We start from the raw sequence: 26,351 nt of genomic DNA on the forward strand, positions 1-26,351 counted from the left end.
TAGCAAGTCGCAACTCAACCAGACCGTGTGGTACCCATCAACAAGCTTTTGGCCAAAAAAGTTGGAGTAGATGTAAACTTCTGACCACATCTGTAGGTCTAAGACTCTTTAAGCTTCGCTCAGGGGCAAACACTAAGAGACAGATATTTTAAAATGCTGCATCTTCAGTCATCTCGACTCTTCTTTGGTTTCATTCTGATACTCAGATCTGGGACGCACCCAGTACCAAGGACAGTGGTGTAAACGTGCCGTTCACCAAAGATAGCTCAGAGCTTATTATTCAGACCTCACCATACAAGCAGTCCCACAGGTACTGTCATATAAGGAAAAACATGAAACACAGCAGTCGGATGAATAAACCAAATCAAGCCAAACAGCTTCCTCTGACTGGCTTTCCCAGAAGATCTCACTGGAGGTGATCAATCCGTATTACTGTAATCACTTTACAGTATTTTATACCAGACAACAGACTGAAGCACAGGATCAAACGTTCATATTCCATAAGTTTTGTTCTTTTTCAAATTTCCAAGTACGTGCGGCTGTGGCAGGTGAAAAACAGGAAAGCTCCACATACGTTCTTTGGCGTCTTTAGGAAAAGCTTCTTTAAGATATCAACCGTGCTTTGTACCACGGTGCCTGAAACGTGACGCACGTCTGCTGGTTTACTTCAGCTGGACTCAAACAGTTCAACATTTCTCCTACTCCATCCTGTCAAGGTGTAACGCATCAGACCGTCGTCTGCACTTGTGATGGACTGACAGTGACGACCATCTGCTCAGCCGAATAACGGACAAAATCCTCCTTGTACCTCGTGGATTAAAGTAGACGAGCAGATATAACCACAGCCTCGGTTTAATGTGATTTATCTGCTGTTAAGTTGAATTTCCCTCATGTTCATCCGAGTAGGATAGAGTTAATGTCGTTGGAACAGATATTTGGGGGGGTTTCCACCCAGTTTCACACTTTTCTACTTAATGCATAATAATTTCTGATGTAGGGATCAGAGAACTGTGGTTAATGCCTTAAACGCAAGAATACCCTTGTATCATTAAATATGAAAGGATAAATTCTCTGATACCCTAAACTCTGCAAAATCTCAGGCTGCCTGATCTGCACATACCGCACTCATGTGATGAAGATGATGTAAATCTTCCTTTCTCAGTTACAAACTTCTAACAATGGAGTTTTTACATGTTTGAGTCCTCGTTTGAATCAGATCTTAGTTTTTGTTAATGAGAAACTTGTTTCACATGTACCCAAGCTGCAGATGCCACAGTGAGGGTTAAGGGTGCTTCCTGGAATTCTTTCTTCAATACCGAATATTGAGCACAACCGCTAATAACATGCCTGTCCTACAAAAAAAAACCCCAGCTAGGTTCTTAAACGTGACACCAAGAAATGCTCGAAGGCAAAGCAGAAGCAGGAAGTCGGACAGACCTGCAGGCAGATTGCCAGGTTGACCCTGCAGCCGAAGGAGGTGCTGACGGCTCGGGGGTGGAGTCCCAGGTCCTTGAAGAGTTTGGAGAAGGACTGCGTCAGGGCTATCCTGGGACGCTCCTCTGCTACAACCACGCAGGTCCTCACTCGAGACAAGTCCAGCCCTCGAGCCTGACGGGACAGAAAGGATTTCACAGTCAGAAGGTTTGTCGGTCGTTAAATTCAACCAAGGTTTCCGTGAGACGGAGCCGCCCGCACCGCTTTACCTTCAGCGAGTCCGTCTGCAGGCCGAGGCCTTTGGTGCAGAGCTCCATGACGCTGTAGGAGCAGAAGGTGTCGCGAACTTTGTACTGACTGACGGCTGACAGCCAGAGAGCCGGGTTCACTTCCAGCTCGGACGGAGGGATCAGGATGGACTGGTGACCTGAGTACACACTGCAGAGAGGAGAGCGCCGAGTACGGCGAGGCTGCACGGTTACATGATTAAAGAGCTACAAACATGTCAGTCATGAATACAAAGGAAAACACAAACTAGTGATTATTAATTATACTGAAACTTAAAGAGCAGAGAAAACAGAAACAACCTGGTCATATAAAAGCCTCAAACAGGAACATTCAGAAAGTAAGAAATGCTAAAAACTTCCATTTTAGCTCTAAATAAGAACTAGGAACTACGATTGCCGACCTGCAAAGGCACCAGAGGACAAAGCCCAGGCCGCAGTACGGGTCCAAGCAGATGGCGACCTCTCTGGACGGGTAAAGCTCACACTGCAGCTTGATGGAGCGGCAGAAGGCACTGGTGGCTGTGTGAGACATCTGCAGGAGAAAATCTCACATGAAAATCTTCTTCTTTGTCAGTGCACTTTTTACTAAAAAAAATTATGAAAGTAGGCTTGAAAACTCTGTGCTGTTTATTTGTTTCAGTCAGTGGAGACCTGTGGAGATCGTCTCTGTGCTGCTGGGAGGTGTTTCAAGCAAAACTGAGAATCGGCTGTGGGGTTTTCAACTTGGAGCAAAGAAAATCCAAAGGATTGAGACAAACCTCTTTCACTGGTTGAGATAAAAATGATTAATGAACTAAAAGTGAATTAATTAGCATAACAACAGTCTGGAGGCGGCAGTGGCCACGTGAACTGGCGGTCTTGTTTGCGCCCATTGTGTTTCGGCACCAGTTGCATCGTTAATATCCCGGCTTTGACTGATTTGCTCATTAAGCACAGTGGTTAAACATAATGGACGGGAAATTTAGCAGCACACGAGAAAATACGCTGACATTGTTTCCTCCTGTCCTGCTCTTTTTGTCATTCTGATTAGTGTGTTTTTCTCAAAGAATTCATTAATGGTGTGTGTGTGTGTGTGTGTGTGTGTGTGTGTGTGTGTGTGTGTGTGTGTGTGTGTGTGTGTGTGTGTGTGTGTGTGTTGCATACACTCACAGCTGGTGTGAACAGTATGAAAATTAGCATTTGTGGCAAACTGAGCACAAAACAACGAGCAGAAAAGAAACAAAGACACGATCGCACCATGTGAAGCTGTGTGAAAGTAAGAAGTGGAGGTTTGGTTTCAGGTAGGAAGGTTGGTGGTTTGATGCCTGGCTCCTCTAGTGTCCTTGGGCAAACTAATGAAGTTGCGTAAGTACTTGTCCAAAAATATAGCTGCAGCAGTGTCAATCGTCACTTCAGCCGTGTTGATGATTCAAGGAGAATCGAGCTTACCTCCACCATGGAGGTCAGGAGGACTCATTACCTTTTGGAGATAATCAGGATCTCATGTCTTTATTTCTTTACAACAGCAAGAGAGCAAAATTTGACATTATGTGTCATTTCATCACAAACGTGTCAATAGATAGATATGTTCCTAGTGATCGGAGGACTTAGATCCCAGACACAAGCAGCAGGAGTGAGCTTCCTCTGGACTCTCTCTTAGAGACGGGTGAGGAGCTCAGTCACTTGGGAGGGACTGAGCGCACAGCTGTTTCTCCCCCGCATCGAGAGAAGCTGCTTGAGGAGGGTTCAGACCTCTGATTAGGATTGCTCCTGCATGAACTGTTTCAGGCATGTCCCGCTAGCAGGAGTCCTCGGGGTAGACCCAGGACAAGCTGGAGAGGTTTATATTTCTCAGCTGGGACTGTGGACGTTATCTGGACTATCTTATCAGGAAAAGCCGTCTAATTAAATGATTTTGTTAGTTTGTGACATTTTCTGATATTCTTTTCGATCAGCAAAACTTTAGGAGACGAAAAGTTTACAAGATAACTTCTTTTACTGCTTTAGTTTCTTTCGATTTTATGGAAACAGATTTTTAAGTTTACGTTCTCTCTCTGTGAGCATCCGCAGGCAGATTAGAGGCCAAACAGGAAAATGACTTCACTTTCACTCAGACGCACACACCAGATGAACAGCAGCAACGAGCTGAGCACAGGATGGAGGTTTGTTTTACTGCAGTGAATCAATAATCACTTTAATCTTTAAAATGTCACCACCATCTATCTGCTCCCCTCGAACAGACTTCCAGGCTCCGTTGCACAAAAACACGTCAGCACTTCCTCCTGTTTTAAGCTTTTCTTCAGCACCACACGAATAATAACAGAGTAAAAATCTCTTCTTGATAGAAGAAGAGTTTCAAAATAAAAGTCTCTGGCTCTCCTCCAAACCATGTGTTTTTTCTGCTGGGAATAACTGGAGCTATGCTGCTAATGTGGATAAACAACATTAAATGTCATCATTAGCTGTGTGTTGGTGTAGTGTGTGTGAGTGTGTGCTTACTTTGACTCCAGCGAGCATGCCGGTGGTGGAGACACTGAAGTCCAGGTAGGCCAGGGTGTCGGGGTTGGACGGTTTATACAGCAGAGGAGGTTTCTTCTTTGGCAAATCGTCTAAAGGAAACAATCAATTTTCTCACGTCAGAGATGATGAATTATAAAATACACAGCTTAGTGTTAGTTTTATTACTCAGTCACTGTTTTTTTGTTTTTTTATTCACATTGATCACCTGTTCATTAACCAAACTGTGTTTAATCACTTGCAGGGTGCCCTCAAAAAACACATCGCCTACCTGTGTCCATGACAGGAGGCCAGGTCCGGACATCCACGGCCGCCGAGGCTTCTTTGGACCTCAGCAGTTTAGTGATGACCTGCGTGGTCATCACGCACACCGACCGGCTCACCTGCACGATTCAGCGCGCACAGATCATTCATAAAAAACAGATCAGCAGTAACTGAACGACTCCAACAGTGCGGAGAAATAATCGCTCCTCAGCTCAGCTTCACCTCCCGTTATTCACACGATTCATCTGTTCACTTTTTCTTGGGCTGGTTTAATAATAATAATCTTATTATAATGATCACAGTGTACGTATGCACGTCTGTCCTCTAACTCCTCCGAAACATGTCATTCAATCTGGATGAAACCTGGAATATAAACTGCCAAAGGTGCCAGGATATCAACGTCTATGTAGCTTTTGGAAATCATTTTTATAACACTCAAATTAAACGGATTATGTCCACGTCACAACTATTTCGTTGGCATTAAGTCTACGTTACGACTTTTAAGTTCCCGCCTGAAATGCACTCCTGGGCTTTTCAAAGTAAAACAACAGCTTTCCCAGAATTTTATGTTTTTAAGGTCGTAAAGTTCTGGAGTGAGAATCTCAGGAATGAATATAGTAAATATTAAAAGTTTTCAGTTTTAAGTTATTGTGACTACGTCATCTAAGAAATCAATATCTTTTATATTTACAGACACAGAAAAGTAGATTTGTAGGTAATTTGGCCTTTACTTAAATGAACAACTGTCTGTGTGTTTCTTTTATCTTTTTAAACCCTCGCCTACATCCACATGTCAGGTTTTCTTAGAAATACCTGCATCTGCTAAGAATAAACTGCTGAAGCTGTCAAAATATTCTCATTAATTTTTAAATTAAGAAAACAGGAAGTGAGGTGTAGAGGGGGCGGTGACTTGCACCTACATGATCATTCACGTTTTTCTCAAATACTTTAACCACAGAGTAGTGATTAGAGCCGTCACAGTGTTGGTTTACCTCCACGATCATCTTGACGGTGGGCAGCGTGGTGGCGATGTTTTGCGGGTGAGGCGGCCGCACCGTGATTGGCACACAGCCGGCGTAAAGGCAGCCATAAAACGCCACGATGAGGTCGATTCCTGGGAGAGGATGTAGAGATGAGAGAAGAAATAAGAGGGGGTGAATTTGGAAAACTTAAATTAGTTACAGGTATTAAGGTGCCGTATACTGAGCGATGGACCCTCGGGGCCGTTAATTGAATGCAGCTTTAAGAAAATCTGATCGTGTCGGGTTGTTTTTCCTGCACGGCTGCGTCTGTCCTACTGTGATGGACACGGCGCGCTGTGTCTCAGAGGGTAATTACACTTCCTGCGTCCTCCTTGTTTTTCCCCGCGGCGCTCTCTTCGATCTAACCGAACTCACTGAACATGTTTGCCGCGTCCTTCATTCCTCATTTTAAAACATCCCAAGTTTGTCCTTGTTAAACGTCAACAATTTAAAGGATCGTTAAAAAAGTCGCATTTAACCCATTTTAGTACAAGTCGTTCTCTAGAAACTTCATCCATCCTTTCATTTCTTTTGCTTATATAGGGCAGTCACTGAAAGTATAATAAGGTTATCCACTCAAACACTTTATATGTTGTCATAATTACAATGACGGTTTTTCGCTCGATGCCCAAATAATTATTATTTTCCATCGTCCCAAAGAAGCACTGTGGAAGTGTAACTTCGGCTTGTGGGAAATCAAACATGCATCATTTTCACATTTTTTTCAATTAATAAAAAATGAGCACTGCTACATTAGTGAATGAGTAATAATAATTGTAAGATATAATGCATAGGCACAAGGGGCAATTTTATACATAAGTCTGTTTATTTTAATACTTTCTGAACATTTGTCAGACTCTGTTTAAAAACTTCTACTTATTTTTTTTCAATGCACAACTTTTAGCATCAGATAATTTTACAGAATGAATGCTGGTTACAGCCTGTGTGGTATTATGTGTGTCCTGTAGTTGCATTTAAAATCATTTTCATTTATTCATCTGCACTCTGTGTTTTTTGAACTTCAGTTAAACAGAAGGGAAGAAAAAATGCATTCAAATGAAAGATGGTTTGATTTTTAAATTAATAGATGCTCATTTAAAATCATTAAAAACAGATTCCAAATGACAATTTCCGTTATAAAGTAAATATTAATAAACATTAACATAAGCACTGGTCTAAATTATTATTTTTGGCATTTTTGTCTTTTCTTTCTAATTTTTAATTGTTTTTAATAATAAAAAAAAGGTCCAATCTGCTGTTTTGGACCAATCAGCAATCACAGCAATAAAAGACAACTGTAGGTCAAAGATTCAAAAACTAAAATGATTAATGTGTAACCTTCAGTTCTCTAAAACAGTTTCCTAAGTCTGTCTGCATCGATTTGTTCATTTACCCAATATATTCGTCATAGAGGGTCGGGGCTCATATTGCTCCCGTTATGTAACAATAGCTGAGTCTGTGTGTGGCTCCGAATCCAGGTACATCTGTCCATGTAGTACATTAATATTAATCAGGACACTTTTCCAAGCTTTTTTTTTCCTGGTTCAGATCAGCTTTTATTTTGAAAATTTGAGGGATTTCAGTAAATCTATGACATCCTGCAGTGTCACCGCAGAGACACAAGTACAGCAAGCTGACCTGCTGTCAGTGTTTACCTGGAGGGTAGACCAGTGCAACGTGGTCTCCATCCTGCAGGTGGCCCCGTTCAGCCAGCATGGCGGCGATCTTCTCTGCTCTCTTGTGCAGCTGAACACAAGTCAGAGAGCTGGCTATCGTACCCTGGGGGAGGTGACACACACAGAAGATTGACACATGCAATCAGCAGCGTGCATCAGTAAGTGTCATGTCACATTTTCCGTTGCAGCATCTCAGCGGTGAACAGCTGTAAACAACCCGGCGGATCCTATTGCCATTATGCAAACTAACAGTGGTGAACACCTCCCAGCCCGGATTCTTTTTCTTCAGCCAACACAGAGCAGAAAGAAAGACCTGCATCTTCTTTTCATTTCTGCCTCCCTTTAAAAGCACACGCACTGCTTCAAACAGCCCAACTGATTCCTGTTAAAGCTCCTTCCCATGTAATACATACACGTCACCTATACTTCAGCTCCTTAAGTCATTTTCTAGATTATTTAGGAGTTCTATATCATAACATATGATTTATATCACGCTTTAAAGCAAACCTTTGAGGCAAAAAAACAGAATAATGTAGATTTAATATTTTAAAGCTTTAAAATATTATTATTTAAACAAACTATGAAGCTCTGTCTGCCAAGACTGAGAAAGATAAGCCATTTCTGAACACCCCTGCTGACCTTATCATACTATTTTTGGTAAGATTCTATAAAATCAATATCATCTCATACAGTGTGAGTGTGTGTGTGTGTACTGTGAGGACTCACCCTGGAGTTGAGGAGTGTGTACAGGACGTGGTCTGGAGTGGTCTGGGCTCTCCATTGTAACACCTCAGACAGGAAGAGGAACTAAAAGACACAATCAGTAAAAACAATGAGATTATAAATTGTAACCATAAATAATAACCATGAAATATCCAGCAGAGCAGCACTCGACATTCTTTCTGAATTTTCAATCTGAGAAATGGATTGAAGGAATCATTCTAGTCTCTTTGAAACCCAAAAACATAACAAAAACAGTGTACGCTCAGATCATCTGTGCTGAAGGTGACCGGGGTCGGGCTGGAGACGTGCGGGATGCTAGCAGAAGTATCGGAGCTGCTGCTGCAGCAGAGAACCACCTCTGATGGTCCTTGGTGGAAACGACTGGACAGAGACACCGGGATGGCAGGGATGGAAGCACCCGGGTCTCGCAGCTGTTTCAGTTCATTTCAAGTAAATGCAAATCCCAACAACAGTGTGAAGGTGCAGACCTACAACATTAGAGGGAAAACCCCTCCAATCACACAATCCTCTACTAGCAAGCACCAATCACAGCAGGAAGGAAAACCTCCACATGGCCTGTCCTCAGTCCCAATACGCCCCCTACTGAACATGTTTGGTACATACTTCATCAGAGGCAGCCAAACTAACGACCACTGCATAACTGTGAGTTGCATTTATTCAGGAATGGAGAGCAGCTCCGGTTAACAGCAATAACAACAGATGCCATGTGCAACCCAACATGACATGTGCGGTCCAGGTTTAGACAGACGACTGCTTGCATCACTTGTATTAAACATCTGTCATACACATATATTATAGTGTCAGTCTATCAAGTTGTTACATATGTTAGAGGTCTGGCAAATGCATGTTTTTTTATTAATGGAAACTCACTGCATGTCTTTTTTTAAGACAATATTTAATTTACTAGAAACTCTGAATGCACCCCAGTGACCCCAGACCTGCAGCTGGAAGGACCGATGCTTTAAAAATGCAACAGAGTTCAAAAAGGTTTTTGAATCAAATTGAGTGAACGTACAAGTGGCATACAAACAGCCAAAGTCAGCTGCAAAACTGTCTAAATCTCAGCTCGTGAACAGGTGATCAGCTGACTTGAACATCTTAAAATGTGCATGAAGATGCCCGTGAATAAAACGGGAGATTGGAAGAACTTTTCTCAGTTATCACCACCAGTAAATTCTTTAAATGGCAGCATTTTTACAGCTAAAATATCACCACAGTTTATCACGCGAGCACGTTTTCTTAGAAACGAGCCCTGTGACGGCAACCAATAATGGCAAAAACTCTGCTCCCAATATGTTTTACAGCGTTGGAGCTCTGCTGAGACGCAGACCGAATGCTGATGAAGTATCCTGATAAAATGAGATCTTGGCAGCTCAGTGACTCGACAGCGTGCGGGGAAATTAAGGTGATGCACTTAATTTGTCAGAGAAATACGGAGGAAGGAGGGCGATGTTAGTGGAAAGGCAACAAGATCTTCATTCTTCACAAAAACAGAGACAAAAAGCGAGCGTGATGGAAATTACAGCTGGGAGGAGAGAACGCCTCGAGACAGGGCGAGTTTGTTTCTGGGCTCATGAATTTTTCAAGATTTGCTGCTGGAGTGAAAGTCATGCCTGTTGAGCTTTGCTCTGCCAGAGAACATCACTTTATATGTGTGTGTCTGTGTGTGTGTTCATGCTGCCAGACGCTTTGGTGACAGATGAGAATTTGGCTTTCAGACTCTTAATCCTTCGACCGTAAAACAAATGAACCTCTGCACCGCACCGTGTCCGTCACATCTGGGAAGAGGCCGGGTGCGCTTGATTTGTACTGCAAATTTCACCGACTGGGACCAGCTACACAACACTGAATTACACTGCTACAGAAGCTTTAATGGTATGTAAACTGTTGCTCCTGCAGCTGCAGAAGAGGAGATGAGGTTTTTTCCTCATCGACAGAGCCCACGGAGGTTTGCTCGTGGACACTTTTTCAGCTGTGAGGAAAGAATACGGCACGCACTGAAATAAAGGAGAAGCATTCTGGTCAGATTTCAGAGACCCTGAGATCCAAATCCCAGATGAGCCCCACTCTGTTCACACCCTGAATACAAAATAGATCAGCCACATTTGATATTTATTAGGACCAGTGAATTAAAAGTAACACATATTTTGCTCTCTGGAGACTCTAGTGATGAACCTGCTGATTTAGAGAGAGAGAGAGACAGTTGAAGGAAGATGTTTTTTTAAAGCCTAATCAGGTGCTGATTGGAGCAGATGATTATTGATTGAAACTAACCCGAGCGGACAATCCAGAGGAGGTAACAGCTACTAACCTGCTGTACGGGCTGTGTGTTTACCTTCTCGTACCCACAGGATCTCTCCCACCTTTCTGCTTAGCAAATGAGGATAATCATTACAAAGTCTGAATAATCTTTAATTATAACTTCAAAGCTGTGCGCCACCTCAAAGAAAAGCACTTCATTATAACGCTGTATATCAGTAATTAGGACATCTTTAATAATGCCAGCAACCTTTATGATAGCAACAACGTTTTTAAAAATGTAATAATTTGTAGCAAAACTTCAGAATGTGGTAACAATGAGTTCTGTCTCAGCCCCCCCATCATCCATATGTGACTGAGACTAGGGCTGTTCGATATAACGATATATATCGGATGACGATATAAAAACGTCCATCGTTTCATTTTACGCTATCGTTTGTTTCGTGCTGTCGCAAAATAAACTGTTTACGGCAATATTTTTTCATCGTTTTGATGGTCACTGTAGTGGCTATATTAATTTCTTAAAGTTCTCTCTTTCTCTTATATTTAATATAACCACACTACAGACGGACAAGCGCCTGTTTTTATGCGTTGTCGTTAGCAACAACGACGGTAACACCTTCGCGTGTCCGCTTGTTTATGTTCCACATAAACCTTTCACAATAAAGCTCAAGATCCTGTTGAGACTTTTCAAAATAAACTGAATCACGTGAAAGAGCAGATTATTTACGGATGAGAAGTAAAAAAGAGCCGCCAGGTGCTAAAAAAATAAACCTTAGACTCAAACGTTAGAACAGGCCTTTCCCCGCAGCACACCGTGTAATAAATACTCACAAAGAAAACAGCGGCCGTTACAACTTATGTCTAAAGATGTATAGTTTCATGCATCGGTTAAAACACTCGACTCCAGCTACATGACGCGCAGCTGGAAACACTTCCCGCAAGTCGAGCTGCCCGAGATTCACAGAGTTTACAGAAAATGTTACATTTTTGTGATTTATATCATTATCAGGACGATAGATGTCTTATATCGGGATATGAGATTTTGGTCATATCAGCCCTAACAGACTCATTGTTACCACATTCACATGTCAGGCCTGATCCTGGCACAAGACACGTCAACACCTCACACAATGAACATTCTCAGATTTCGAAGTGTACATTTCCAGATTTTATTTATATAATGTATATCATTCACTCACTGTATATAATGTTCTGTCTCTTTTTGCACAGTCGAGGAGCGTATCAGGACACATTTCCCTGCGTATTGTACTTGTATAACTATGAATGTGACAACGAATCCTGAATCTTGAAGTTGACAAATGGAAATGTTACAAATTTGAATCACCATCTTAACAGTTCTGGTGTCCACAGACAAAACAATATTTTAACTCGTGATTTTTGTGTCCAGCCATTATTTCCTGATTATTATAGTCCAAAAATAAATAAATTAATAAAACAATCCTGATAACAGTTATTCGCCCATCAATTCTCTTCTGCTTGGCCAATTCAGGGAGGTGGAGGCTGGAGCCTCTTCCACCTGTGAGGTGGGGTGTTTTCAGCTTGTCACAGGGCTAACACAGAGACCATTCACAACCACATTCACACCTATGGCCGTTTTAAAATCACCAGTTAACCTAACCCCACTAACTGCATGTCTTTTGACTGTGGGAGGAAGCCGGATTACCCGGAGGGACACGGGGAGAACATGCAAACCACACGGAAAGGCCAGATGTGCATCAAACCCAGTGCCGCCGCGCTGCCCATCTATTAGAATATCTATAGAATCTATAGATATATGAAAAAATAGCAACAGCACTATCAACTAACAGACGCTCACTTTGAGTTCAGGTTTGGTCTCCACCGACTCCTGAAGGCGTCTGTCCTCTGATGAACCTCAGAGATAAACCTCGGTGGGTTTATCTCAGCGTGTCTGCTCGAGCAGAGGTTGTTAAAGCAAATCCGCAGACATAAATATGATGAATCCTTTCGAATAACAGTAAAATGTATCTCGTGTGTGAAAGTAAAATCCATGTGTGTGATTAATGCTGCTTTCTTGTGGTTTTTAATGTAAGCTGTGAGCAGATTAATGCCTCACTTATCAAAACTGTTAATTTAAACGACTCTTCAAACACTGCGGTATGACCCACAGCGTTCTGCTGCTGAAACCATCGCTCAGCTCCAAGTTTCCAGTTTCGATATTATAACCCTCAGAGTCTGGCTGACGAAAGATGGCGTCATCTGCTCGCCACCAGCTTCACGCATGGCAGACCTCGAGGGGGTGCAAAGATTTAAAGGAGGTCTCTCTGCTCTGATGAAAACATCACTCAGCTGCTTGTGGGCTCAGCTCTGAGCTTTCATGAAACTTTCATAACAGCAAATTAGAGTTTGCTTCCGTTCCAGCTCCCTCATACGTTGCCATCTGCTGCGTGGTGAAATGTCCTAAACACCTTGCAGCTCCGTGGCTGCACATGTATTAACGAGGGGGATCCAAACGTTTGCTTTACACAAGCGGGCTTTGTGCTTAACCTTCAGGAGGAGGGTAAAGTTGTTTGTTGCTGTTTGTAAAAGATGCTTTGGCCTGCAGTTAAACCCGAAGCCTGGAAGAACTGGAACCTGCCTGCAGATAAAGCTCGTGTTATCTGTGAGAGACAGCGACACAAAGAGCTTCTGTCTGCAGATACAAATCTGGTCTCGTATTGTAGCATTTTATCAGCATGTGAGCGAGGGTGCCGAATTCTCGGGCTAAAACACCGAGTTGCTCAGTTGTATCTGATGTCATTATCAGAGAGGACAATCGCTTCAATGAAACACGACACAGCAGCCACCTGGCCGGTATTACATCACTTGGATGAAGAAAACTGCTAAACCCTTCTAGTGGCATCTGTTGCACTGCGCCGACTACGAAGCTAGAAAACTGTTTGTATGGTGGTCTGAAGTGAGATATTACATTTTTCCTCTTAGGCTATGTTGAATTTAATGCCAAGGGATCATTTTGAGGTAAAGATGCAAAGACCTTCAGGCAGGATCAAAGCCTCAAACAGCCAAACAACTTTAAAACAACCCAACAACTTTGGGTTCTGTTATGTGTGATTTTATGAGGCTGTATCTTTGCACATTTACCACCAGCACGGGCATTGCTATAGACCAGGCAGTAAGACAAGGTGTTACCCTGACCACCGAACCCTAAAATCCCAAAACATCACAGGCATCTGGGGGATGTGCCAGAGAGTTTGATCCACAGGAGCCAAAGGACCTGCTGCCAGTGTCCCAGTCACACAACACAGGACACAGCCAGCGGTCCCACATCCGTTCCCTGAAGGGTAAAAGGTGTTTCACAGCACAATGTTAGGCAGGTGTTTTTAATTATGTGGCTAACATGTGCACAGTGTATGCACAGCATTCAAAACAAGCCTGTCGTAGTTTTCAATTCCACTTAAGAGCTATTATGTTTTTAAAAAATCTTTTGGCATTAGAACCTGGAAATAAAAGCTCCTTTTTGGATATTACTGAATTATGGTGACCATTGTATGTGTGAATGCTGAAATCAGCATTTGCCACAGATTTTATTCACTTTGATTGTTAGGGTCTGCAAAAAGAAGCCTGAGTTATTAGAAAAATAGAAACACTTGAAACTTGCTGATAGAATTCTGAGTTTAACGTCAGAATTCTTGCAAAGAAGGACACCCCCCTCCTTTTTTCCCCAGTGGCTCTAATCCTCTTCCATAAGTTACAGTTTCTTCTTTGTGTTTGTTTGTTTTTTTCATGCTGCTTTATGGAAACAGCCGTAATGAAATAATAATTTTCCATGAAGTCATGAGACAAGCAGTCCTGTCTACAGAGGCTGAGCTCATCTCAGTGTGAGCGTTTAGTGCTCAGTCAACCATCGCCGGGCAAATCAACATTATTAGAAGAGGAATGTGAGAAGACACTCGTAGTGAATCATATTTTACTCTCTATGAAGTTACACAGAAAACATTTTAATAAATACAGGAAGTTGGGGTTGTTTCACTCATCCGCACAGAGGGCCTGGTTTTCAGTGGGATGGACATGGAGGGAGGAAGTGGGGTAAAGTGGAGCGATGAATGAATGAGCGGATCAGACAACAAATGTCCCAATAAACACAATGATGATGAGGCCAAGCAGCAGCAGTAAACACAAACCCTACGTCCTGATCCTTCTCTAGAGTAAAGATGGCGTCACCCTCAGCACGCTTCAGGATTTTCACAGTAAAAACTAAAACACAAACACACTCTTCAAATTAAACCTGCCTTCAAAACATCAATCAACGCATTTAAAGCAAATATGTAACCCGTTCCTGGATTATTCTGCAGTCGAGCCGAGCCGCAGTTTGTGTCCCAGTCTGAGCGGATCATCACTGCTGGGATCATCCCAGTTTCATTTGTCATTACTTTGTGAACTGTCTTATTTTAGCAGAGTTTCCTAAGTGGCAGAACAGAAATCTGGATGTTTTAGGAACATACGGGAAACTGCTGATTTGAGATTAAATATATTTAAATTGTGAGAAGAAAAATTACAAAAAAAGTTAGAATTTGATGTGAATCAATTGTTAGTGCATAGCTTCTCAATAAGCAGCCTTAACCAACCAAGAACTCAAGGCACTAGTGTTTCTATATCTGTGGAAAACGCCTCTATGCTGGTGCTCCTCCTGCGTATGGACGCCTGTTAACTTATCTGTGGTCTTCTCGGTTTAACTTGTGCAAACGCTGTGCAACGACCATGCAGTGAAGAAACAAAAAGAAAAGCTTGTGTTTTAATGTCGGCTTCACTTCTCCTCACCTCGACAGTCGTCGATAGGTGTCGTAACCTTTGAATACAGCTGTATCTACACACACTACAGGAGACATCTCATCTGTTTGTCGGCATCCAAACACACATGCGGCATGTTGAGAGCGAGGCTGAGGCTGCAGCAGCCTCCCAGCGCGCTGCGGTGGAGGTGGTGGTTGTTATTATTTAGGGCCTGTCTCTTTTCATCAGAGTCTACAGAGTGTGCGTTCTCTGCTGCCGGCTGCCTGACTGACAGTGTTGGGGAGTAACGGAATACATGTACCGCCGTTACGTATTTAGAATACAAAATATGAGTAACTGTATTCCGTTACAGTTACCGTTTAAAAAGGTGGTATTCAGAATACAGTTACTTTGTTGAAATAAATGGATTACACTGTGGTACTTTCCTGTTTCATATTGTCGCGGGTCAGGACTGTTTGGGTTTTGTTTGACAGCTACGTTCTTTCGTTCCAGGCGGCAGCGTTACGGTTGCCATGGTTACAGGGTGACGCTCTCTCTCTCTCTGCGACTGTGTGTTTCCTGGGTGAGAGAGCGCCTTTTCGTTGTAGTTGTTGTGCTAAGCTAACAGGCAGAATGCTACAAGCATAGCTCTAAAGAATGTAGCATCATGGGCAGTGTAGTCCGTGTTGCAGGGAGAATGGACTGCCATACACGTTATGTGTCTGTGAGCGCGAGGAGGGAGAAAAAGGCGAGTGGAAAGGTACGAGTTGTCATCGAGCAAAAACGGGAGCTGGAAGCATGTAAATATAATAATAACCACTGCAGCCAAGAAGAGTGCCTGACGAGCCCAGTTGTAAGTAAGCTGTTACGACTCGACTGTTCGTGTTTTCCTCCGAAAACAATAAGTTCCGTTGGAGCAGTCTTTCAACGCCTCTCTCTGTCTCTCGCAAGAAAAGTTGACCCACACAACAAAGTAAAGCTATTTTTCGGCTACGAGCCGACAGGGACCCCGCCGTATTAGTCAGAGGTCCCTTTACTACAGTTCGGAGTCGCGGACCTTCAGTAATAGTAATAAATCACACAGCAATAGTACATTCACGTTGTTGTAAAAAGCATGATAATATATTAAGTAATCCAAAGTATTCAGAATACGTTACTCTCATTGAGTAACGTAACGGAATACGTTACAGAATACATTTTGGGGCATGTATTCTGTAACGGAATACATTTTAAAAGTAACCTTCCCAACACTGCTGACTGATGACATTTTCAGCACGAGAGACGAGAGGAAAATCGCTTCTGTCAGTAAGGCACACCACCTCCTGCTATTCATCACTCCTAATCTCTCCGTCTCTCTACTGTGTATTTAAATCACCTCATTTTGTCTCATCTGTGTTTTCTTTTGGTTTCCTTATTTACTTTTGTGCATGCTGCCCGCTTTCTGTTCTTGCATAATACTGAGTTTTTCTGTACAGATGCTTAAACATACCAGGCAAAAAAAAAGATGATTAAAAAATCCCATGTTTGCTTTTTTTAAGCCCCAAAACTCATCATTCTTCTGTGGATCCACCAGGAATATAAAAATTTGGCTTTTCTTAAAAATACAATAAAATAAAAATCTAAGACAACTTAAGCGTGCCGAGTTATACTAACTAATTATTCAGTGAGAATGACTAACATGAACTTAATGTCTTATGCCAAAGGAAAACAGTTAAATGCAGTTTATATAACCTGAGTCCTTTTGTTCATGAGGACAGTTCTCCTCTCCTCCAAGAGGCTTCTTCAGTTGTTCGTGTAGAGTCCCAGGTATTTAACCACAAGTGGGGGTTTCCCTATAAGTGTGGTGCTGATGCTAAAGTTGGAAGAGAAAAACTAATTTTGCTCCTTAGCAAGGTTTTTTCTTTCCCCAACTTGCCTGATGAGTCCTAAATCTTGTCCTCTATTCAGTAATTTAAAATATTTTAAAATAATGTTTCCCACTTTTCAATGCATCCATATTGGCCCCTCCCTACCTGTGCGACTGACTCCACACTGACACTCCCACTCGCTCCCTTAGGTCTTTGTCTTCTGCTCACCGCCCCGTCTCGCCATTATGGGGAACAGAGCTCTCGGCCGCTCTGCTAGCCGGCTCCAAAGTTCACTTCTGATATAAGTAATACAGGCTCTCTTCCCTTATTCAAGTCAAGCAGAGCCAGCTCAGCCGGACGAGCCTCAGCCGTACATCTGCGCAGCGTTAAAGGAACGCTGCTTTTATTAACATCTGGGCACCGACCCGGAACATGAACACTCACACTTATTCAGCGCTGCAGGAGCCTCAGTCATGGTGGCCAACAACAGCTAAACCTTAACATTTTTGTCAGCTACGCAAACACTGGAAACCACATCACACAGCCTCAACAAAATGACTGGAATGACTGAAATAACAATCACAGCACAAGCAGAGTTAAACATTAATAGTCCCACGGGGCACTGCGAGGCTTTGCCAATGCAAAGTGTTCTGTACTTCAAAAAACAAGCCATGAATTATTAAAAGGAAACAAGTACGCACAAACACACTCCTCAGTCTGTTGGACGAAGGTAAGGATAACTCAACATAACTCAGTAAGCTTCAAAAACTAGCACAACTAAGTTAATTAGACCAATTAAATTAGGCGAGAGTTGTTTACAGTGCTTTACACGGCAGACAAGGACTCCATTAAGGTACCATTAACACTTTCTGTTGAGTGAGTTATTAATGAGAATAAGTCGTAATGGAGTAAGCCATGAAATGAAGCCAGATGCCTAATTATGTGTACTTTGTGTGTGTAATGTTTATGATGATGGCGATGATGCAGAAAACCAGCAGACCCCCCTCTCACACACACCTTCCTTGCCTGGTCATTGTCTTCGATCTGACCCAGATCCCTGCCGCTGGCCTGGGCAATCCTCTTTCCCGACACCAGATTCCCGACCATCACAGACGCAGGACCGATCTCTGGAGGAGGAGCAGGGAGACGGGGACGAGAGCTCGGTATGAACAAGAAATTGTTGCACGCAGAATCAAGCCGCCCATTCAGCAAATACAATAAACGGATTCTACATTTTTATCTGACTACAGTCAACGATAGTTAAAAAACATTACTGGTATAAATGCAAAAATACGGATTGAATTGTCACGGCAGGAAACGCACAGCTGTCAACAATGGCTGCGATGTAATCGAGCGCCGCACAGGGCCGTGACAGACCGACTGTGAGTCAGCACGCACAACATCAGGACCCTGGAAGTGGGGCGGCCAAATTGAGAAGCTGATTTTTTAAATTTGTGCTTTCTTGGAACATTTTTGTCTTCGATTCTCTTTTCTTTGTTTGGGTCGTTCCATCTAAACTCCGGTTGACACCTCTGCTTGCCTGAGCTGGAAACGGTGAACACATCCAATCACTGAAGCCAGCGTTCGGCTATTTTATCAGAAGTCACATTCACATACAGTGACATGCTGCCCATCATTTCAAGCTCAGATGAGGAGGCAGGAGGGGTTGTGATGTTTCACACTGATTTGAGTCACGCAGATTTAGTGAGTGAAACAGCTTAGAAAGCTTACTGGTTTCTTTAAAGCACTCCTTTCCCACAAAAGTAATCCTGCGTGTGTAAAAACTCCACTTAAGGACATCTAGTGTGTTTATATGTGACATCAAGTTGTTCTATAAGCTATAAGAGCCTCTATAACGAGGATCCCTTAACTGTGCTCCCACGTATTCGCTCGTCCTCGTACTGTACCTGGCTGCTTCTGCCGGGGTTTGGGCAGGTTCGTTACGCAGGTGTGCGGACACATGAGCACGTTGCAGGGGTGCAGCGCCCCCTCCAGGAAGAGCTGCTTGGTCTCGGACAGGTGGATGCCACCCAGTGGAGTCTTGGGCAGAGTGTTGGAGGGGACCAGAGCCAGGCAGTACACCCCCACCTGGTGGATACCGTCTATCGCCTGGAAGACATCGTGTTGGGAGAGGTATGCTTAGATTTATAGATGAAACAATGTATCGAAGGTAATAACTAAGATAATAAATCATATTATTATGCTGTTGCTTTGATTACTATAATATTAGTGTTTGATCGTTTTTTGCTCCATCGTTTCATCTCAGCTTCTTTTGAAATCGCTGATTGCTTCTGCAACCCGACAAACCAAATGGAAAAACACGCGGGCGGAATCTGCAGCGGTGAAGGAATAAAGAGAAATGGTTTTACTGCAGCAGTTAAAACTCCAGACGGCTTTTATAGCTTTGCCACAGTCGCCACGCTGGCTCAGAGACTGTGAGCTCAGGTTTTATCTATACAGTATGAATGCATAATATAGTATCACAAGCTGTGTGTGTGTTTATATGACTCTGGGAGTGAAGGAGGCTGTGAGAGCTGTTTTGTCACTTCAGCAAGTGGGCTGTTAAAATGTGTCTGCTGTGTTAAAGGACCAGGCTGGTTCTATTCTGCAGTTTTCCAGCTTCTGATGAAAAAACAAAAAGACAAGTTGTGTTAGATTTTTAGATTTTGAACTCCAAAATCCTACGTTGGCTCGTTTTCAAGTTATCGCATTCACAAACTTGGGTGTCCACACTACCGAACCCAGTGGGTTGACGACAATATCCCATCAGTCATTCATGGCTAATGGTAAAAACAGCTCACAGATACTTTTTGACAACAGAATTCTCAGAATTACAGGTTAAAAAGTACTCAGTAACTCTTTGAGGTTATTTAACAGAAAAAATGTTGTCATCAGACAGAAATGAGCTTCACTAAGTCGTCTAATTTTACCAGAGTCCTTCCACAAAGTTTTACAGCCTGCTCCAGAGTAAACACACATGGACACTTCTCACACATCATTGTCAGCTGAGGTTAACAGTGTACTGTCAGTGTACGTGGATATATACACTTTTAGTGGGAGTGGGTCTAGTCCGGAGTCACTTTGCTGTCTGAGTACACTCACTACAGATGAATGGTGTCCCAAGCTTTTCAAGTATATTTAAATAGGTGAATTATCTAATCAATGCTCTACCGACCATATTGTTTTTTTATTGATAATTGTTGATATTATTTAAAATCAGTATATACAATTTTTTTCTTTCTTTCTTTTACACAAACATGTAAAAGAACATAACATGCCGGTTAGCCACATGGGGTACAGATGCAGTTAGGCAGTCTAAATAAAAGGTTTGTTCTATAGCAGGGGTGGGGGAACTCCAGGCCTCGCGGGCCTGCAGGCTTTAGATGTGTCCTTGATCCAACACAGCTGATTTAAATGACTAAATTACTTCCTCAACATGTCTTGAAGTTCTCCAGAGTCCTGGTAATGAACTAATCCTTTGATTCAGGTGTGTTGACCCAGGGTGAGATGTAAGACCTGCAGGACACCGGCACTCGAGGCCTGAAGTTCCCCACTCCTGCTCTATAGCAACCACCATAGCTAGGATTATACGCTCTTCTTTTCCAAATTTGCTTCTAAATCTGTCAGAGATGACTCATTTTTAGTCGTGTCAACTCTCTCAACAGTTCTTTGTTGTACAATGGAAAACTGGCATCACAGGGATTAAGTCCTGCTAGTTTACTTCATGTTACAGTAGCTCTCTCAATAGCAACCAGTGTAAAACTGAACTGAACTGAATAAATATCCCTGCAGATGAGCCCTTTGCCACTGATACCTGATCGAGAATCATAATCATAATGGAGAGAGGTACGAGTACAGAGCCAGGCAGCCAAAATCAAACTACTGCAGCAGGAAATGACAATCCTGTCTGAAATATGAGCATACCTGCAAAACTCGACTCATCCACTGAAAGCTGTCCTCCTCAGTCGAGTCCGGCCGCTGCTCAGCCACGACCACGATCCTCTCATCATGGAGCACCGTGATGGAAAACACTGCTATCCTGCAGAACACACAGAATTAGCACATTTCATTGCATGCAGTTTAACTGCGCTCCACACAGCCAGCCACCAAAATGACCATAAAGTCCAATCAGCAGCTTATAATATTTGTGAAGGGGCGGATTTATAGTGGCGCTGCTGCGTTAATGTGTTTGAACCACATCTCCCTTTTCTAAATTAAACACAAGCTCCACAATAACGAGAAACAACCTGCTTAGAAATTAAAGCAATATTAACGCTTACCGTCCTCTGTAAACGAACTTCATGGGCTCCACAGCCAGCGCCGTAGCAACAATGTCGTCAGCATTGTGCCGACGCCCACCGACCACCATCAGACCGTCCATCTTCCCAGCAACAAAGATCAGACCTGCAGGTCCGATGAATCCCAGCAGGCCGGTCCTGGTGAAGGGGAACTCGCTGATGGGAGTGCCGTTGTTGGACACGGGAAAGACCTGCAGAGGTTTTAAAGACACGACATGTAAACAAAACGCACACAAGATAAATAAACAACCGAAGCATTCACGCTCTCACCTCGAACGTGTTCTTGGTCATACCGGCCAGGCCGTAATAGGAGGTCCCCGTGGCAACAGTACAAACGCACATCTCTCCGATCTCGTCTGTTTTACAGAGCTGGGGAACACCTTCGAGCTTCACTACACACATCAGACCTACAGGCAGAAAGACAGACGCTCTGGGTAATCCTTTCTTACTGGTTACAGTGTCGTCTTACAGCAAAGTTAAAATAAAAGTTTTAACTATTCCCAGACTTCAAATCAGGTATTTGTAAGGCAGGTATTTCCTCCTCCATCTCCCATGCACGGAGGAAATACTCCGTCTCCCATCAGGGAAAGGAAACCGTTTTCTCTTGTTGACTAATTTCGTGATTCTTACCTGCAGAATGAAGTAAGTCAGAAATAAGGACAACAGTGAGTCTCTTTTTTGACCTTAATGACCTTAACTCTACCTTTAAGGTCTTAATTAAGTGCATCAATACCAAAAACATATATAACTCCTTAAAAACAAATCCTGAAATCATGCAGTAAATAAACAAAACAAGCAAAAGTCTTGCGCAGGTTCGATAGATGTAAAAATAAAGTAAACAATCGCTCAGAGTCATGACGGCATCATGCTGAAAGCAGACTACTCTTTGGCTTTAGCGGACAAACGTAAATTATATATATACATTAAAAAAAGTATCACAACTTCAGCAGTGCTCGGTTCAAACTCTGCTTTTTGGACATCTGTCTCACCTCCGGGCATGACGGAGCCGACGTCCTGCAGCGTGAGCACCGACAGCTTCTCCTCCGAGTCGACCCGGATCACGCCGTGACTCAGACCCTGCATGGACAGGATGCCGCGACCAGGAGGGGTGGTGCCCTCCTCCAGCGGCCTGCAGGAGGGAGAACACAACATTTATCAGAAATAAGTGTGTGTAAGAAGTAAGTAGCTACAAATTAGTTTTAGAGTCCAGACACGTCTTGGGGAAGTAAAGACAGTCCAGGGAAATAACCTGAAAATCAAAATATCATGAAAATAAATGATATATTTATGACACAACAGCATTGATGGAAACATTTCTAGAATCAGGAGACTGTTTAAATTATGGAGGCAGTAAAAGTTATTTTGGAAAACTGACATTTTCAAAAACGGTTACATTTGGGGCCATTTTTGAAAGACTGGACCTCTTTGGAGGCTGAAGACATTTTCATAATTCAAGCACATTAATGGAAGAAGAAGAAGTTTTAGGAAGTGCAATTTAAACGTTGCAGTACTTTAACAAAGTCAAAATACTTCAGCGACGTGAGGACAGCGACACGTCTTTTTAGAAAAGAGGAAGCAACTTCAGTGTTTTTGGAAAGTTCGGGTGTTTTTAGAAAGTGTGGACAGTTTAGGGAGGAGAGCACTTACTCTGTCCCCAGTCATTATCAGGACATTTTAAGGGTAATTAAGTTTAGGCTGAAGTGAGGATTAGAGGCTAAGAACTGCTGTGTGTCAGTGAAGGTCCTCACAAATACCATATAAACATGTGTGAGTGAAGTTTAAAGGTTTTCCTCTAAACACAGAGCTCATAATCCCCCACACCCAGCGAGGAAAAGCTCTTTATTAGCACACAGAAGCAGAGATGCAAACACTCAGCCTCAAAGTGTTTTAATCAATAAAAAAATGAAAAGCCAACATGTGACTGGCAGCTGCTCTGACTGTAAATGTGGCGTTCAGATGTTAAACTACAGACTGGATGATTAAAGAGGTGTAAGTGTAAGTTTAGTGTTTTAAAACCTATGAAACTGTAAATTTAAGGTCATAAAATAGTAAAAAAGGATAGTGGAAGGAGGTTAAAGCCATTATAAAGTAGAAATATCTCGCTAAAAGTTTGTCTTTAAATGCTAGAAAGCAAATAAATTTGTACTAATTATATCTGTGTGTCTTGTGGTGAATACAGCTGAAAAGAGTATGTGTGAGTGTGTGTACCTGCGTATAGCCACAGTCAGCGCCTCGGGGGAGCTGGCACACGGGCAGATGACCTCCGGCTTCAAACCTTTCGTCTGGAAGACGTTGAGGAAGGCGTCACAAGACGAGATCGACCCTGAGAGACAATCAAACACTTAAAGGCTTTTTGCGAAAGCAGAGGCGGCTCATTGCTGGTTTTAATGATTACTTCTTCATTTCTAAGCTTTTAGAAACTAACCAATAAAATAAACCAGTCACAGCTCCAAATGTAACCTTTTACGCATCTCTTGTTAACTTTTTTGAAAAGGATCTAAATAAAGAAATGTTTTTCAGGTAACTTGGATACACTGAACACTTAAACAGGGCCCTGCAGGTGTGAGTACACGAACAATCCAGCAGCAATGTTTTAGGGGAAATGCCTCTTCAGCTCATCAGTCATTTGATCTGAACCCACTAAAACATATCTGGAATAAGAGCGCTCAGAGAACACAGGGTAAGACCTACACTAACTTTGATGTTTTATGATGTTTTTCATGCCCTTTTGTTTGATGTGGCTTCTAGATATTTCTTCTGAAGGTCAACTTTGACCTTGGACACTAACAGTGAAGCTCCCAACTCCTAAAAAACCAATCTTACATCACTAAACATTATCAGTGTACAAATAAATGTGAGTTGGATATTTAGCAGGTAAAGGAGACACTTTAAACATATATTAAAAAGACTGTTAGCTTACAGGGATTTGAACCATCAGCCACCACAAGCATCCGCAGGGAGCTCAGATTGACATCCCGCTGATCCCGGTGGGCCACCAGAGCCCAGTGCATATCCCGCGACTTCACACAGGCCACCTTAGCTGGAAATAAAACATCGCCGGTTAAATTACTGAATTTGTCATTTCAAACAGAAGGAGACTCATCAGATATGTTATGTCACCTTTGTACTGGCAGACTTTTTGGATCCAGGACAGCGGGTTGACCTTCATGAGGGCGTAGGGAATACTGATGACGTGCATCATGTTCATCACACTCTGACAGACGCACACAGAGACACATTAACAGAGATGAAGATGTGCAGAGTTAAAGAAGTGAAACGGACAGAAAGCTGATTATTTTCAGCTCAGATTTACTCACATACTGTACGTGAGTACTTGACCTGAGTATTTTCTTCTCAAAGGCACGTTACACTCCACCGCAGCTCGGAAAGAAATGCTGCTTCCTTTACCGCACTGCATTAATCTGACGGCAGAGAGCCGCTGAACTGAGCGAACTGAGGCCAAAAGTCAGCGCGCTCAGGTTTGTTCTGCCTCTGGTACCCGGATGGTGTCAGATTTGGCTTCATTTTAGTCTGGCTAAGACTTCGAGGTGCACATTAAAGCCAGACTGGGTGGAGAACTGGTATTTATAATCACAGCTGGACTGAATATGTGCACGTGTGGTGGATCGAAACGGGGTAAGATGCAGAACTTCAGCACCAGGAGGCGGAGGAAAGTGTAACTGGGCAGTAAATATATACATTTAAAATTAATTCATATAACAACTGCAATAAACACTGTGAACTGGGAACTTTTAGTAATTTAAGTAGATTTTACAGAGCATGTCTCACGTCATGTATGTTATATATGTTAAGTTCTGGGGCACAAACTAGCTTTTTAACTGTAATTACATTTTTTTTAAGTAAATTCATATTTGAGGCAAAGAGTTTGTTTAACAAAACTATCGTCTTGGAATTGTAGTTTCATACAAAAGTTTTCTTACTGTCTGGATGGCGTGCCACAGTCCTACATCCTTCTTGAAGTCTAGTACATTCACAATGGTCTCAGCTGAGAAACAGAAACAGAGCAAGTCAAACTTCAACATCTGAGCGTCGGAGAGAAACAGCCGACCGTAGCAGGACAGCAGCGCTGTTCAGAGGTTTAATCAACAAGAGTAAATGTGTGTACTACCTTCTGTGTATGAGCAGGACTGTGTGATGGCCTGGCAGTGCGTGAGCATCGCTATCCTCATCACCGTCACTCCGAGGACGCTGCCGTCCTTACACGTCTTATACTGGACAGACAGAAACAGAAGCAGAGTGACGAGGCGGTTTGTTCCCGCGTGCGTGACGATCGTCGATACACAAAAATTCCACGTGTGCTTCTTCCAAGCACGAACGAGAGCCAGAGTGGAAGCACCAAAAACTGCAGTTCCTCGAACGACCGCTTCCCCCACAGACTTTTTTCCCCATCTTTTATTTACAGACTGTGTTTACTTAAAGTATCTACGAGACCCAGAACATCCACGTCCACGTTTCAGTTTTTTAGTGGAGTCAAATTAGTGTCTGCAGCTCAGCCAATAAGCAATTTTTAAAAATATTGATTGTTAAATTTAAGGCTTTTTTTTTTTTTTTACACTAACTTCCCAAAAACCTAAATGATGTCTGAGTGCTGTGCAGTGACAGTAATCAGTGAGAGTCTGCACAAAATAAGATCTAATAAGGGCAGGGATAGCTCAGTAGGTAGAGTGGTGGCCCCATGATCAGAAGGTCGGGGGTTCGATTCCCCTGAACAACTACCCTGAGGTACCCCTGAGCAAGGTACCGTCCCTACACACTGCTCCCCGGGCGCCCAGTGGCTGCCCACTGCTTCACTGAGTGAATGGGTTAAATGCAGAGAGGGATTTTCCCCACGGGGACCAATAAAGTACACTTTCTTTCTTTGTCTGAAAAGTCTGACATCAGTCGGACAAACGCACATTATTGGTCGCTTTTAAAGCTATGAATCATTTTGAGTCGTAACATTTTTCTTTTTTAATGTCACTGAAAAACTAACATTTCTTTTTAAGCCACTATAAAGTGCACCGCAATACTTTCGCCCATCTCGACTGATTCGTGGCTTCTGTTAAAAATAAAAGGTCATTTTTCAATCGTCCGTTTTCTTTAATCATTTTCCTTTAAGCCTTTTTCAAGCTGCAGAGCAATCAGGGAGACATTTCACCTGGCTGCCCGTGCAATTACTAGAGACGTTAGATTCAAATCAATCAGACAGGACGACAGGATTGAGCGGCGAAGCGTCCACCGAGCTGTGGTGAGATTCTAAGCTGGAGGACATGTA

The 26,351-nt window shown here is 42.8% G+C and overlaps 1 protein-coding gene across 8 annotated transcripts in view; it reads right to left on the bottom strand.

Annotated features, from left to right (window-relative positions):
- The window catches only part of LOC308412381 (disco-interacting protein 2 homolog C), a gene marked incomplete at its 5' end in the record, with an annotated part of 197,890 nt that overhangs the window by 10,699 nt on the left and 160,840 nt on the right, over positions 1–26,351 (bottom strand). For 6 of the 8 annotated variants that reach the window (XM_080906695.1, XM_080906694.1, XM_080906690.1 and 3 more), the window contains 19 exons: positions 1,438–1,608; positions 1,704–1,872; positions 2,123–2,253; positions 4,200–4,309; positions 4,489–4,600; positions 5,474–5,595; positions 7,159–7,282; positions 7,906–7,986; positions 17,796–17,905; positions 18,686–18,887; positions 20,703–20,817; positions 21,059–21,267; positions 21,347–21,483; positions 22,066–22,205; positions 23,285–23,399; positions 23,997–24,116; positions 24,197–24,290; positions 25,018–25,082; positions 25,206–25,308. In XM_080906695.1, the coding sequence (XP_080762821.1) occupies positions 1,438–1,608; positions 1,704–1,872; positions 2,123–2,253; positions 4,200–4,309; positions 4,489–4,600; positions 5,474–5,595; positions 7,159–7,282; positions 7,906–7,986; positions 17,796–17,905; positions 18,686–18,887; positions 20,703–20,817; positions 21,059–21,267; positions 21,347–21,483; positions 22,066–22,205; positions 23,285–23,399; positions 23,997–24,116; positions 24,197–24,290; positions 25,018–25,082; positions 25,206–25,308 (2,430 nt within the window). The remainder of the gene's footprint in view (positions 1–1,437; positions 1,609–1,703; positions 1,873–2,122; positions 2,254–4,199; positions 4,310–4,488; positions 4,601–5,473; positions 5,596–7,158; positions 7,283–7,905; positions 7,987–17,795; positions 17,906–18,685; positions 18,888–20,702; positions 20,818–21,058; positions 21,268–21,346; positions 21,484–22,065; positions 22,206–23,284; positions 23,400–23,996; positions 24,117–24,196; positions 24,291–25,017; positions 25,083–25,205; positions 25,309–26,351) is intronic. The other 2 variants (XM_080906692.1, XM_080906689.1) reach the window with 1 other exon arrangement.

The sequence above is a fragment of the Rhamphochromis sp. 'chilingali' genome (genome assembly GCF_963969265.1).
Source record: "Rhamphochromis sp. 'chilingali' genome assembly, chromosome: 16".
NCBI classification, from domain to species: Eukaryota; Metazoa; Chordata; class Actinopteri; order Cichliformes; family Cichlidae; genus Rhamphochromis; species Rhamphochromis sp. 'chilingali'.